This window comes from Zalophus californianus, chromosome 16 (assembly GCF_009762305.2).
Source record: "Zalophus californianus isolate mZalCal1 chromosome 16, mZalCal1.pri.v2, whole genome shotgun sequence".
Classification (NCBI taxonomy): Eukaryota; Metazoa; Chordata; class Mammalia; order Carnivora; family Otariidae; genus Zalophus; species Zalophus californianus.
The window spans coordinates 61275547-61288040 of record NC_045610.1 but is presented as its reverse complement, the minus strand read 5'-3'; the positions used below and the strand labels follow the sequence as shown (position 1 = coordinate 61288040).

At 66.5% G+C, this 12494-nt stretch overlaps 1 protein-coding gene across 2 annotated transcripts in view; it reads right to left on the bottom strand.

The window, feature by feature from the left end:
• The window catches only part of BAHCC1 (BAH domain and coiled-coil containing 1), a 59905-nt gene that overhangs the window by 34642 nt on the left and 12769 nt on the right, over positions 1 to 12494 (bottom strand). For both annotated transcript variants that reach the window (XM_027567487.2, XM_027567485.2), the window contains exon 2: positions 1834 to 2013. In XM_027567487.2, coding sequence (XP_027423288.2) covers positions 1834 to 2013 — 180 coding nt within the window. The remainder of the gene's footprint in view (positions 1 to 1833; positions 2014 to 12494) is intronic.

Below are 12494 nucleotides of genomic sequence, written 5' to 3'. Positions count from 1 at the left end.
TCGCCCCGGCAGGCAGGCCCTCCCCCACCAGGCTGCAGGCACGTGGAGCCCGAGGAGGTGCAGGCGGTGTTTGGGGGCTGGTGGAGGGACAGATCACAGACAGAGCCAGTGTCCGGGCTGGCCTGAGGGGGAGAGACGTCCTCAGTGTGGCCCAGCCCTGACCCTCTTCCCACTCAGGCCACGGTGGAGGCAGGTAGGAAGCCCGCAGGCACACCCGCATGCCCGCACGCAGGGGCTAGGGTGCCCCGCCCCCAGCCAGGTAGACTGCTGGTGCAGCCGTTGGCTCAGGGGAAGTGAGTGGGAGGCCGTTGAGGGCGCTGTCTGCAGGCTGCCTCCCACCCCACCCTCCCCGCAGCAGAACAGGGACACCTTCTCCCCGGGCCCCAGGGCAGGTGGCGCTGCCCACAAACCGCCCTTCATGCCGGTAAGGTCCCCAGGGGTGGGAAGGAGGGGAAGGGAATACGTGTCTCCTGAAGCAGAGCTGCTGCCCCAACCCTGGGCCACCCTGGCACGGAGGGGAAACTGAGTCAGCCAGCTGGGGCGCCCCGTGCACCTGTGGCTGGGCCCGGGTGGGGCAGTGGCCGTTATTCCGTTACTTCGTTATTTTGAGGTGGTCCCCATGGCTGCTGCAGGCCTCCCCCTGCCTGCTCCCCAACACCCGGCTGCGCTCCTCCCTCCCACAGACATCCTTCCCAGATGCTCCTGCCAGGGCCGGGAGCTTGCCTGGAGGACACAGAAGGCGGAAGGGCTGGAGGCCTTGGGGGCGGGGGTGCAGAGTGCTGGGCCCACCCACAGCCGCCAGGCCTCGCGCCAGGACCCAGCCCCCTCTGCCCCGGCTCTCCCCTGGGGAGGCCCCTGAGAGTGCGGGGGCAGGGAGCCAGGGGCGGCGGAGGTGAGCGCGGGCCAGGGCGCCGGCCCTGCCTGCCCGGGGCCTCGGGGCCGGCCCGGCCTCCCCTCCACCAGGAAAGAGAGCCGCTCCTTATCGCCTGCCCAACATGTGCACTCTGCACAGCGCTTAAAGCCCAGATTATTTTAACAACTGTCCCTCACTTGTCACCTGTCCTGTTTGGAAAACAGCCCCTTTCTTGTTGCACAAAGAGGCTTCTTTGGCCCTCCCGCAGCGCCGGGCGCTAATCTCCCTGCCTGGAACCCGGCGGCGGGCGCGGTGTGTGGGTGCGAGCTCCGCAAACACAGTGCTTGCCGCCCAGCAGTCACTGAGTTACGGCGGTGCCAGTGCCAGGAGCGGAGAGCCCTCCGTGCCTGCTGCCAAGTGCCATTACCTCTCGGCGCGCCAGCCAGCGCTGCCGGCCTTAACCCTTCCCGAGCCACGTGGACGCCAGCAACCGCGGGCCTGAACAGACAGCAGAGAGCTGGGGAAACTGCAGGGAGCCCCAGAGTCCCAGAGGGGCCTCTGGGGGCCTTCTAGCCGGCCGCTCAGCGAGGCCAGGGGCCTGGGAGGGACTCTGCTCTTGGCCAGGCCCCCAAGGTGGCAGCATGAGCATGCTGACAGCTCTCTCCTCCCCACCCCGCCCTCCAGCTGGCACATCTGGAGCCCATACCTCTCTGGGTCTGGGGAGGTGGGTGCAGCCCCAGGCAGAGGGTGCAGCCCGGCCCCGGCCCGCCCAGCTGTGTTCCACATTTCCTCGGCTCCCCCAGAGCCCTCCTGGCCCCACCTCCTTCCCTCCCTCTCTGCCCATCTGTGGTGCACATCTGGCTAGGACCACTGCCCGGCCCCCCCCCCCCCTTTCCAACCAATTACCACCTCCCCCGTGGGGGCTTCCTCGGCAGGCCACAGCAGGGGAGCCCCTCTTCTGGCCCCCGCTGTGGACTTACCTTCATGGGAGTGGGAGAACCAGATCTGGGAGGTGGCGGGGTGGGAGGCACGGTAGGCCTGCTCTGAAGGGGCTGGGGCGGGGCCGCTGGGGTGCGCAGGGGCCGCTGAGCCCAGGCTGCCGGTGAGAAAGCTGCCCATGAAAGAGGAGGCTGGAGAGTTCCCCATCAGGCGGCTGCCGGCTGTGGACACGGGGGGCAAGAGTGAGTCTGAGCAGGGCAGCCCCACCGGGAAGCCCTGCCCCAGGGCTGACTCTCTCGGGCCCCCAACTCCCGGGGTTTCTGTCTTCAAATAGCCCAGACGCCCCCCGACAGGTGCACTCGGGGTCCAGTGCCCTCCGGTGACTGTCTGCACTCCTGCCGCCCCCTCCCCCACCCTGGCAGCCAGATGCCAAGCCCTGGGCCTGTGGGGAGCAAGCTGCTCTGCGGGTGGGCCTTCTCTGCAGAGGCAGAGCCCCCGCCTCTCCCAGGCCACGGTCCCTCCACCAGCAGCCGACCTGCCAGACTGCTTTGCCCACACCTCCCGGAGAGCTCCAGTGTCAGTGGAGGCCCTGCCCCAGCCCTGCGAGCCCCGCAGCCTCTGCCCACCCGCCCGGGCAGCACCGGGGGGACCGGCCCCTCCCCACAGTGGGGTCCTCAACCTTCTCCCCCCGGTCCAACCGACTGACTCCTCAGCCCCGTCCCAGGTGAGCGAGACCGAAATGAAGGATGAGAGAAGCCTGAGGAGGAAGCTAGGCCCGCTTTTCACAGCCCCGGGGTCTCTTGAGGTTCCGGCCAGGCTGGCAGGCGGGCGCCCCGTCATCTGCCTCCCAGGACCCTCCGTGCTTCCGCTGGTACCGGCCTCGCGGCCCTCCAGGTCCACCTGCACCCTCGCCACTGTGTCCCCTCTCTGCCCAAGTCCAGCGGCCACCGCCAGGCTGAGCGAGCCTCCCTGGCTCTCCATGCCGACCGGGCATTTGCGTTCACAGACCGCTCTTCGAGGAGCGGCCCCCGGCGCCTGGCGTGTGGTTTAGGGCTGCACTGCACGGCCCCGCTCTGGCCGCACCTTGTCACCTCTGTTCCACGGGCAGTGAGCCTGGCTTGGGACCATCCCAGGGGACGGGGAGCAGGGACCTGGGGGCTCAACACTCCGTGGGGCTGGGTGTCGGGGCCCGGGGGGTTCGCGGGGGCTCTGGGGGTCCTGTCCAAGGTGAGTCAGGGCAGCTGTTTCCCAGCCTGGGAGGCAGGGGAAATTTGTGAATTTGTGATTCCTCACCCAGCCTGGCGTGGCCCTGGGAGCTTCCCAGACACGGGGTGACTCAGCACGGAGGAGGCAGGGCCCAGGGCAGGGGAGAGGGAGGGGCTGCCCCGGGGGGAACCCTGCCGGCCTCCGGCCCTGCCAGCGAGTGAATGGGGCATTACGGAGGAAAGGGGCCTTTCCTGGGTGTAGGCCATGGAGGCAGGTCTGTGAGCGCCGGCAGGGGCACCGGACTACACACTGACCTCTGTGGTGGGTGTCAGGCTGCACGGAGACCCTGAGCGGACCCAGGGGCAGGGGACGAAGGTGCCCAGGAGCCAGGGACTTCCCGGACTGCAGGGCTGGGACTGCCATGGGCCGCAGCCAGACCACAGGCGTCCAGCCGGGGGGGGGGGGGGGGGGGGGGGGGGGGGGGGGGGGGGGACGGGACTCTGGGCTGGGAAGGGAAGTGTTGGCCTCCAGGGGCCGCGGGTGGAGGGGCAGGAGTGGGAGGGCGGCCCCTGCTGGGCTCGGGGGACCCTGGGGGGGCCATGCCTGGGGGATGAGCAGGCCTTTTCCTGCCTCGCCCAGGCCAGGCCCGAGTCCCCCAGGGCTGCCCACCCCCGCACCCTCCCAGGGAAGTCCCTCCCGCCCTGCTCCTCCCGGGACAGTGGGAAGCAACCGAGTCCAAGAGTCGGGCCTGGATAAAGGATTTCTCCAGGAGCTCAGCCTGAGAAGCCCGCACCTTGAGCTCTCCCACACCGCGGGGGCGAGGCGGCGGGCCAGGCCCCAGGCGGGGCGGGAAAGGAAGCTCAGAGTCCCACCGGGCCGTCTGGCCCTCGGGCCCAGGGAAGCTGAGGCTTGGAGGTGGGTCCCGCAGAGGGCTGCCCACTCCTGGTGCTCCTGCAGAGGCAGCAGGCAACCTCTGAAGACCCACCCCAAGGGTCACCCACGTGGGGCCAGGACAGACGGGGAGCGGGCCTGAGGCCCGGGGGGCTGTCCTAAGCTGAAACCTGGGTTGGGGAGGTCCCAGGACATCATGGCCCTCCCCTGGGAGACTTGTCCCGGCCTTGGGTGGAGACTCTCATGGGTGCCCTGTTCTGACACCATCCCAGAAGGGGGTCCCACCGCACGGGGTGGCGGGGGGAGCAGCTCAGCTCAGCCAGCCCCTGGTCTTGGCTCCACAGAGCAGGAGACACACCAGGGGCAGGCGGTGCTTCCTGCTGAGCCAGAGCCCCCGAGCCTGGGGCCGACCTCCCCCACACAGCTTGTCTCCCGACCGAGGGGACCTTCTTGGGGACCCTCAGAGAGCTGGCTTCTCAGAGTCCAAGCAAGGGACCCATGCCCCCAGAGCGTGGGGAATGAATGGGGTGGGACAGCGTGCCAACCCAGCCCCTCCCCCACCCTCCGGGCCTCAGGGCCACCCCTGCCCCCCTGCTCTAACCCAGCTGCCCCCGGTGGTCCCTGGGCCTGGTGGGCTGGCTCAGACCGTCCACCTGGGGGTCTCTCTCCACTCTTTCCCTTTCATGTTGAAAACAAAAGAGCCTCATCATGCAAATATGATGTCTGCATCTTCACTGTAAAATGCACGCAAGGAAGGAAGCAGGGGTCCCTGGAAACCCCAGGCCCCAAGAGCACACCACAGTGCCCTAGGTGCACGTGCCCTCGCCCTGATGCAGCACCACAGGGACTTCCGCCGCCCCCCACTGCACACACAGACACCCCATGCCCTGAACCACTGGGAGAGACTCCCTCCTAAAACCCCAGTCTGCAGCGCCAGGTCCCAGGGGGGCTCCCACACCCCCTGACCCACAGGCCAGTCCCCCCGGCCTGGAACCTGCGCCGTGGGGCTCCACACTCCTTGCTTGGAAGGGTTCAGTCTCTTCACTGCCACCCTGGCCTAGCAGCTTGGAAGCAGCTGAAGGTCCTGCAGGCCTTGTCAGGCGGGCTGCAGTGGTGGGTGGCGGGGAGTGGGCTGATGGCCCCTGGAGCCTCCCCTACCCTACCTGGCTCTCACTGTCACCTCCACCTCCAAGGAGTCTGGAGATGGCAGCGTGCCTGGCCAGCAGGGGCATGGGCAGATCTGGCTGCCACCTCCCAGCCCCTCCCGCCAACCAGTAGCCAGCCCCAGACAGAGCGTGAGCAGAGGTGGCCTGGGCCCCGGCCAGGGCTGGAGCCTCGTGGCCAAGTCTGGCCGGGAACTGGGCTGAAGGCTCCTTTCCTCTTGGCAGGGTCCTTGCCCACGGACTGCTGCGGTCACCAGCCCGGGAAGGGACAGTGGGAGCCCGGAGCAGCAGGGAAGGCCAGAGAGGTGCTTGCTTAGGATGCCCCTGCCCCCAGCTGGGAGCCCCGATCCTGGAGCCATCCGCACCAGCCCCTCTCAGACCAGGGGCTCTACAGACCTCACACTAATTGCTTTCACGCAGTCCCGGACGGCAGGCCCACCCCACCATGGGGCATTGTTCGTCTGGACTCCACGGTCCCAGGTACCTCGACTGGGGTTTGAATGAGGCCCGTCCGCTCCGAGGCTGCCCCAGCCCCTCCAGCGTGCACGGTCCAGCTGGCCACTCCCCCGGGGCTCTCAGTCCATTCTCAGCACAGATATGGCACATATGTAGGATGGCCTCAGGAGAGGGGCCTGGACGTGGTGTGAGGTGTTCGCAGGGCCAGAGGCGGGCCATTCTGTGCTGCACATTCTGTACGGCACCCGGGCCTGACCATCCCAAGCTGGGGTTTGCAGCCCCAGACACAGGACTCCCGTCCCAGCTCCAGCACTGCCCGAGCTCTGCCTACTAGTACCCCATGGACGCCTGGCCTGGGCACCGGGCTGGCTGAGAAAACTGCTCCAGGGGCCAGCATGCCCGGGAGGGCTGCCTGACAAACCCCCAGCGGCCTGGCTCCTCAGGCCCAGCCTCGACCCCGAACCCCATCTGACCCCACGCCCCAAGGCCCAGACAACCCGGACTGGGAAACAGGCCGTCCCTGGCCCCTGGCTGTGGTGGCCGCTTCCCTCCCAACTGCCCCAGCCGGATGGAGCCGGGCTGGAATGCCCTGAGCTCCCTGAGACTCTCGAGTGACTGCTGAGCCCAGCCTTCGCCCACAGGCTTCTGTGCAGAGAGGCTAGTGACAAGCAGGCAGCACCAAGCTGCGTCGGCCCCGGCAGAGGTGGCCCCATGTGGCCAGGCAAAACTGAGGACAGCTGGGTCTTCCGCTGCCGACCTGTCTGCCAGGCCTACCTGCCACGGCCCAGAGCACAGGGGGGCCGGGAGGAGCCCCCAGTCTAGGGGCCACTGAGACTGACCGGCAGCAACACGGGTGGCCCTGGGCCATGCACCCCGAGTTTGGGGTGCCAGTACACCCCAGGTGGCCAGGTGCCCACAGTGCCCCTGCACCCCCTCTCTATCCAGCCCCCACCTCCACACCAGGCCATCCTGTGGTGGGGGCACCAGGAAGCCTGTCTCCTCATTGTGGCCCCAGGCTGAGGGTGGAGGGAGCAGAAGGTGGGGAAAGATGGGCAGACGGAGGGCCTCAGAGAGCCGGGCAGAGTGAGCATTTGCTTTGCCTTGAGTGAGCCACAGGGACAGCGTCCTCCCTTCCCGGAAACCAGGATGTGTTGTGAAGAAAAGGCCAAGAGGGTTGCGGCCGTTCCTGAGGGGCAAGCCCCTCTGGGGCTCTCAGGGCTCCTGTGGCTTCCCGAAGCCTGGGTGACCAGCTATTGGCCCGGGACTCGCTGGCTCCGCACCCACCAGCGCCAGTCCTCCCGCGCATACCTGCTTGGGCTCCCCACGTCCCCCAGGCCCTGCAGGGCTCACCTGGGCGTCGGGGACACCCGACTCCCCTGGGGGCGCCCCTGGGTCTCCCCCAGCACACCAGAGGCAGCTGAGACACTGGAGGGACGCGAGGCCTGCTTAGAGGACCAGAGTGCCCCTCCTGCGCCGAGTCAGGCCTAGAGGGGGCTGCGGAAAAGAGGCGGCAGGAAGGATGCGCAGCCCACTGCCTGGACCAGACCACCGCCCTCTCGTTCCAGGACAGGGAGCAAGGAAGGAGAGCGTCCAGCTGGTGTCCAGCCTTAGTCCTGCGTGGATGACGAAGCAGAGGCCTCGGTCCAGCCTGCTGGAAAGCAGGGAGGGAGGGGGACAGGGATGGGGAGACCAGGCCCTGGAGGGAGGGGTCGCTCTGGGACTGCCCCCACCAGGAAGCCCAAAGTGCCACAACACGGACGTCGGAGGCTGTGCCACACTGCGGCCCACAGGGCCTGCTCTGGGTGTACTCGAATCTGGAGGCTCCATTCCCAGATCCCCCCCCAGGAACGGTCCCGGCTGGGCTGGAACCCACCACTGGCCCAGGCACGAGATGATGGTGCGCACACACATGCACGCACAAGCGTGGGGGCAGAGGGGCAGCAGAGTGAGGGCCCGTGTGTGGGCATGTGTGCGGGGTGTCTGGGCGTGGCACACGTGGCTATGGGTGCACGTGCTGGTGCGGGCTCAGTACGAGCTCTGGATATGGGTGTGGACACGTGACTCTGAGCGAGTGCGCGGCGGTGTTCTTGTGTAAGCCGCCTCTAAGACCCGCTTCCCAGGGTCAGACTCCCACCAACCTGGTCCCCGCGCTGGCCCAGACCGTGGACGAGGCTCCTGGCCTTTGGTTCTGTCTGCCCCCCGGGGCTGACGTGGGAGGGGGCAGCAGGCTGACCGGCTGACTGGATCCTGCCCACCTGGGAGGTGGGGGTGCCTCCAGGCTCACTAGTGGTGGAAGGGAATCCTAGTCTCTAGTCTTCACCAAACTATCGCTCAAACACCCCCAACTCCTGAACTCCATGCTGCTTGGGAGTAGGCCCCTCCCCAGGCCAGCTGTTCAGCCCCCAGCCTCCTGGACCTGAACGTGGCTCCAGGAGTCGTGTGGATGCTGGGGGACAGGTGGCAGGCCACGTGGCCAGGCCCGCCTCCCGACAATCAGCCCACCCCCTCTGCAGCAGAGAAGTGGCTTAGACTGGCCCGAAGCCCTCTCTGATCAGGGATGCCCCCCTGCAGGGCCAGCCTTACTGGGCAGCCTCTCTAGGAACCACGCATCATCCAGATCTGGGCAGCCCCCTCTGCCGCAAGCCGGCAGCCCCCAGATGTCGGCCTGTCCAGCACCATTCACTCACTCGGTCTGGCCAGACACGGGCCCTGCCCCGCCTCAAGCCAGCCCTCTGCCACCACGGCTCCGGGAGTCCGAGAGCACTCCTCCCAACGGCTGCCGTCTACAAACCGAGAGAGTGGCTGGACAAGACGAGGACCCTGAGGCAGGCACGGGCAGAGAGGAGGGACAGAGAACAGAGGAGGCGGGAATGTGACGCCGTGGGGGAGCCTTCTGGCGGGCCCAGCCCTAGGAGGTGGAGGCAGCCCAGGCTGAGGGGCACCCGCCCAGAAACATGAATGTGTCACATGGGAAGCCCCTCTCCAATGGCCCAGGAGAACCTTCCAGAAGCCCGGGTTGGCCCAAAGGCAGCAGTTCTCAGGCCATAATAGGAAAATCTTGTGGTTGCTGAGCCACCCAGCTGACAAACGTGGAGGCAAGATGACGGCGAGGCCCAGCCACCAACAGCCCAGAACTAAGAAAAGAAAAGGAAAATCGGATATAAGTCTGGTTCTTATTAAAAGGGTAAATTTAGCCCTTTGGCTGGGCAAAGGGGCCGCCCTCGGACTCGAGGCTGAGAGTGACTCACGGGGCCCCTCGGCCGGGGGGTCTGGGCAGCAGTGGCTGAGAGCCACCCCCTCGGCTCTCTCCTGCTCTCCATGCAGCCTTCCTTCCCTGCACACTCTCCCTGGCGGGCAGCCAGCACCTCCCCCTCCAGGACACTCCTGAGGGCAGGCAAGTTGGGGGGCGTGTGGGGAGGTGGCCAGGGCTCATCAGCACCACCCCCCGAACGCCCCCAGCTAGAAGAGCATCCTCGGCCAAAGCAAGGCACCTCCCTTCCCACCATCTTGAAAGAAGCCAGCCGCAAGGAGGTGGACGCTCTGGCCTAGACGCTGCTCTTCTGCCCGCGTGCCCTGCCCCGGCCCCTCGAGCTTTGGCTGGATATGCCCCATGTTAGCTGTGGGCAGACGGAGGCTCAGGCAGGTCTGCTCATAGGGTTTGGTCTGACAAGGTCACATCAGCACAGGATGGACTCCAGTGGAAGGCCCTATGCCTGTGGGTGGGGAGTGTGCCCTGCGGGCCAGCCCGCCCCATCGCCAAGTGGACCCGGCCATAGTGTCCTGCATAGGCTGGCACTAGATGCTGTCCAGTGAGTGCGATCTTCCTCCTCCCTCTTCCACCCCACGAAGGAGACATCGCTGCCTGCATCGGGCAGAGGCTCCAAGGTCAGCACAGCGGGAGAAATTAAGGGGTAGGAGACAGGTGCTGGATGAGGGCCACTTGGGGTCAGGCTCATTACCATCTTGTACACCCGCCTATTCTGTGGATCCATCCATCCATCCATCCATCCATCCATCCATCCATCTCTCCATCCCTCCCCCCATCTGATTACCCCTCCCTTATGGGCACTTACAACCCCCAGACCAAGTTACACAGTTAGTCCCTCTCCTGCCACACCTCAGCCTTACCTGGAGGCCACCCCTGTTGCATGCCCACCTGGGTGCCAGCCGTGGAGCGGGCCCCAGCTTCCTCACCCCCTCACCCCAGGCTGTCGGCCGCAGAGGCAGTTTCCTTGGCCCTTGGAGCCAGACTAGAGCCTCACCAAGTCCAGCCTCTTGCTTCCGGCAGGTTCATAAACCCCTTTGCTGTCCTAAGTAAATGCAGGACTCTCGCCCTGCCTGGAGGCTGGCGGTTTCGGGGTGGGGCACTTAGAGGCACCGCATCTTCCCAGGGTGAGGAAGGGTTGGCAAGACTCTTCAGAGAACACCCTGCATCCTGCACCAGGTCCAGCCACAAGGCCCAGAGGCTGGGCTGGCTTAGGTGGGTGTGGAGGGATCTGAAGACCCATCCCAAAGACACCTAACAAGGCTACAGGCTGAGCCAGGCACCCTGCGCCCACACCCAGGTGGGACAGGCCCTGGTGTGTGTTGGTGAGCTCCATGGGGGCAGGCCAGGGGACAGGGACAGCTGTGTGCCCTGGGGTCATGACCTCCAGCCGTGGGGTCAGCTACCATGTTGGGCTGGGAGAGCTTCCCCTGGCTACTGCAAGCACTCAGGCCAGCTTCTGCTCCCTCGTGCCCGAGAAGGACCGGGGACCAAGGGCCTGACTTGGGCCGCAGTGTCCTGGTGTGGGGCCAGGAGGGGGACCCGAGATCGCCACAGGTCACTGCATGGACCAGCCTCTGGTCTCTGAGAAAGAGAGACCAGTTCTTTCTCAAGAAGTTCTGTGGGTCCCTGATGACAGGGCCAACTTTCTGTCCTTGCTTCCCCGCCCACTCCTGCAGGTATGGTTCGATCTAGCCACACCAGCGCTCACACTCCAGGGCTACCCCTTCCCGACTCTTTATTTCTCAAGGCTCAGTTGGCACCCAGCCTCCTCTGTGAAACCCAGCCAGACTCCACGCAGGGCTCTCCATTCAGCACCCGGCCATGCCTCCAAGCGGCTAACCACCCATCTAGCCCCTGCAGAAGAGGCGCAGGGCCAGGCGTGGGCCCCAGGTGAGTCCAGGGTCCCAGCAACTCAACTACGGAGAACAAAGTAACAGCAACGGACTGACCCAGATGCCCCGGAGAGCAGGGGGTGTGGGCAAGGTGGGGTGGCCAGAGGGACCCTAGGATGAAGCCGCCTGACCCCAACCCCCCTCGAAAGCACGCGGCCACCTGTGGGCCCTGAGAAGGGCCCAGCTCAGGAGGGGGGCCTCTCAGCTGCAGGGGTTTGCTCATGGCCGGGTGGGGGGGGCCTGAAGGAGGGGAGACCAGCAGGAAGGGCAGAGAGCCGGGGAGCACCCGAGGACAAACGCGCACACACGGGAGAGCCTGGGGACACGGAGAGGAGAAGCCTCGATGAGCACGTGAGAGCTGGCAAATGCTCTGTGGGATGTGAGCTAGGGCGGCCACGGGGAGGGAGATGGAGGAAAGGCTGGGGTCTAATCAACGAAAAATGCTGTTTATTTCTCAGCGAGATTGCATCGCCCTGCAGGAGTGGTGTGGGGGGAGGTGCCGGCAGAGGAGGGCGCCCCCCCCCCCGGGGCCGCCTGCCAAGCTATGCCCTGGGCCACGTGGGGGCCTAGAGGTGTCCTACCAAGAGAGCTGAGGTGACTCGCCAGAGAGCCGCAGAGTGAGACCAAATCCTCAAGGGGCCCGGGGAGGGAGACTGGATCGGGGCCTGCCCAGCACCCACACCCAACGCTCCGCTCCCAGCAGACAGGGACCTGGGCCTCTCCTGGCCGAGACGTCCAGGGAGCCCGACCTTCTGACGGGCCAGCCCTCCGCACCCCATCCCGGCCTCCCCCACTGCCTCTCAGGCCCCGGGGCCAGGAGCAGGGAAAGGCCTGGCTCCCCCGGGGGCCGTCACTGGCTCCTGGCGGGAGGCGCAGACCCCACCCGGCGCACAGTGCTCGGCCCACAGTGCTCGCAGGACAGCGTGGCAGGCGCGGGGTGGGGTGTGCCCCGTGCGCTGTCTGCGCCCTTGTGGTTTCTTCTAGCGGCTGCCGCTGCTGCGACAAACCACCTACTCCCTCACAAGTACAGAGATGGGGAGTTCTCGTCCCCAGAAACAGTAAGCCTCAGGAGAGGGAAGACCTCACTTCTCAGAGGTAAAACCATGGTGCTTCTGGGGACCCTTGAGGCGCAGAGTAAGACAAGGAGCTCTGGGGCGGGCGACCCGCAGCCCACGGCGCTGAGACCCCCAGGGAGAGGAGCAGTCCTGAGGCGGACGGCGGCCTCCAGAACGGGGCTGGATTGGAAGCCAGCCCAGGGGAGCCCATGGGGGGGTCAGGCCTGGGGCAACCCAGCAGAAATTTCCACCGGAGGGAAAATGCAGCAGCGTCCCCTGCAGCTTGCACCTCAGCATCCAGCCCTATGCTCCCCAGCTCCCCAAGGCCTAGGGCCTGCAAGGGGCCGGGGTGAGAGGCACTGGGGCAGAGAACCAGCCCTGGGCTTCCAGCCCCGAGGCCTGTGCTTCCACGTTGCTCCCAATGTGACCACAGGGCAAGCAAGTGGTCCCACTGAGCTCTGCCACCAGGACCCCGTCTGCCCCAGGGGACTTGTCCCCGAGCCTAAGAACTGATCCCCTCGCCCCAATTCACAGCCTGGGCTCCAAGCAAGTATTGCATGCAGAAAAGGCTCTGCCGCCAAAGGAGGGAAGGGGACTTTGTGCTGGGCTGCCCAGACAGGACAAGGTCCCCAAAGGGCACCTCGCACGCAGCCTCAGGGGCTAGAGGCCACAAATGCACATTGACCTCTGGCTCCCTGTCCAGTGGCCAGGCCGAGGGCCAGCTCCCTACTCCTCGGGGGGACCCAGGGCCTGGCGAGGCTGCCCAGGGTC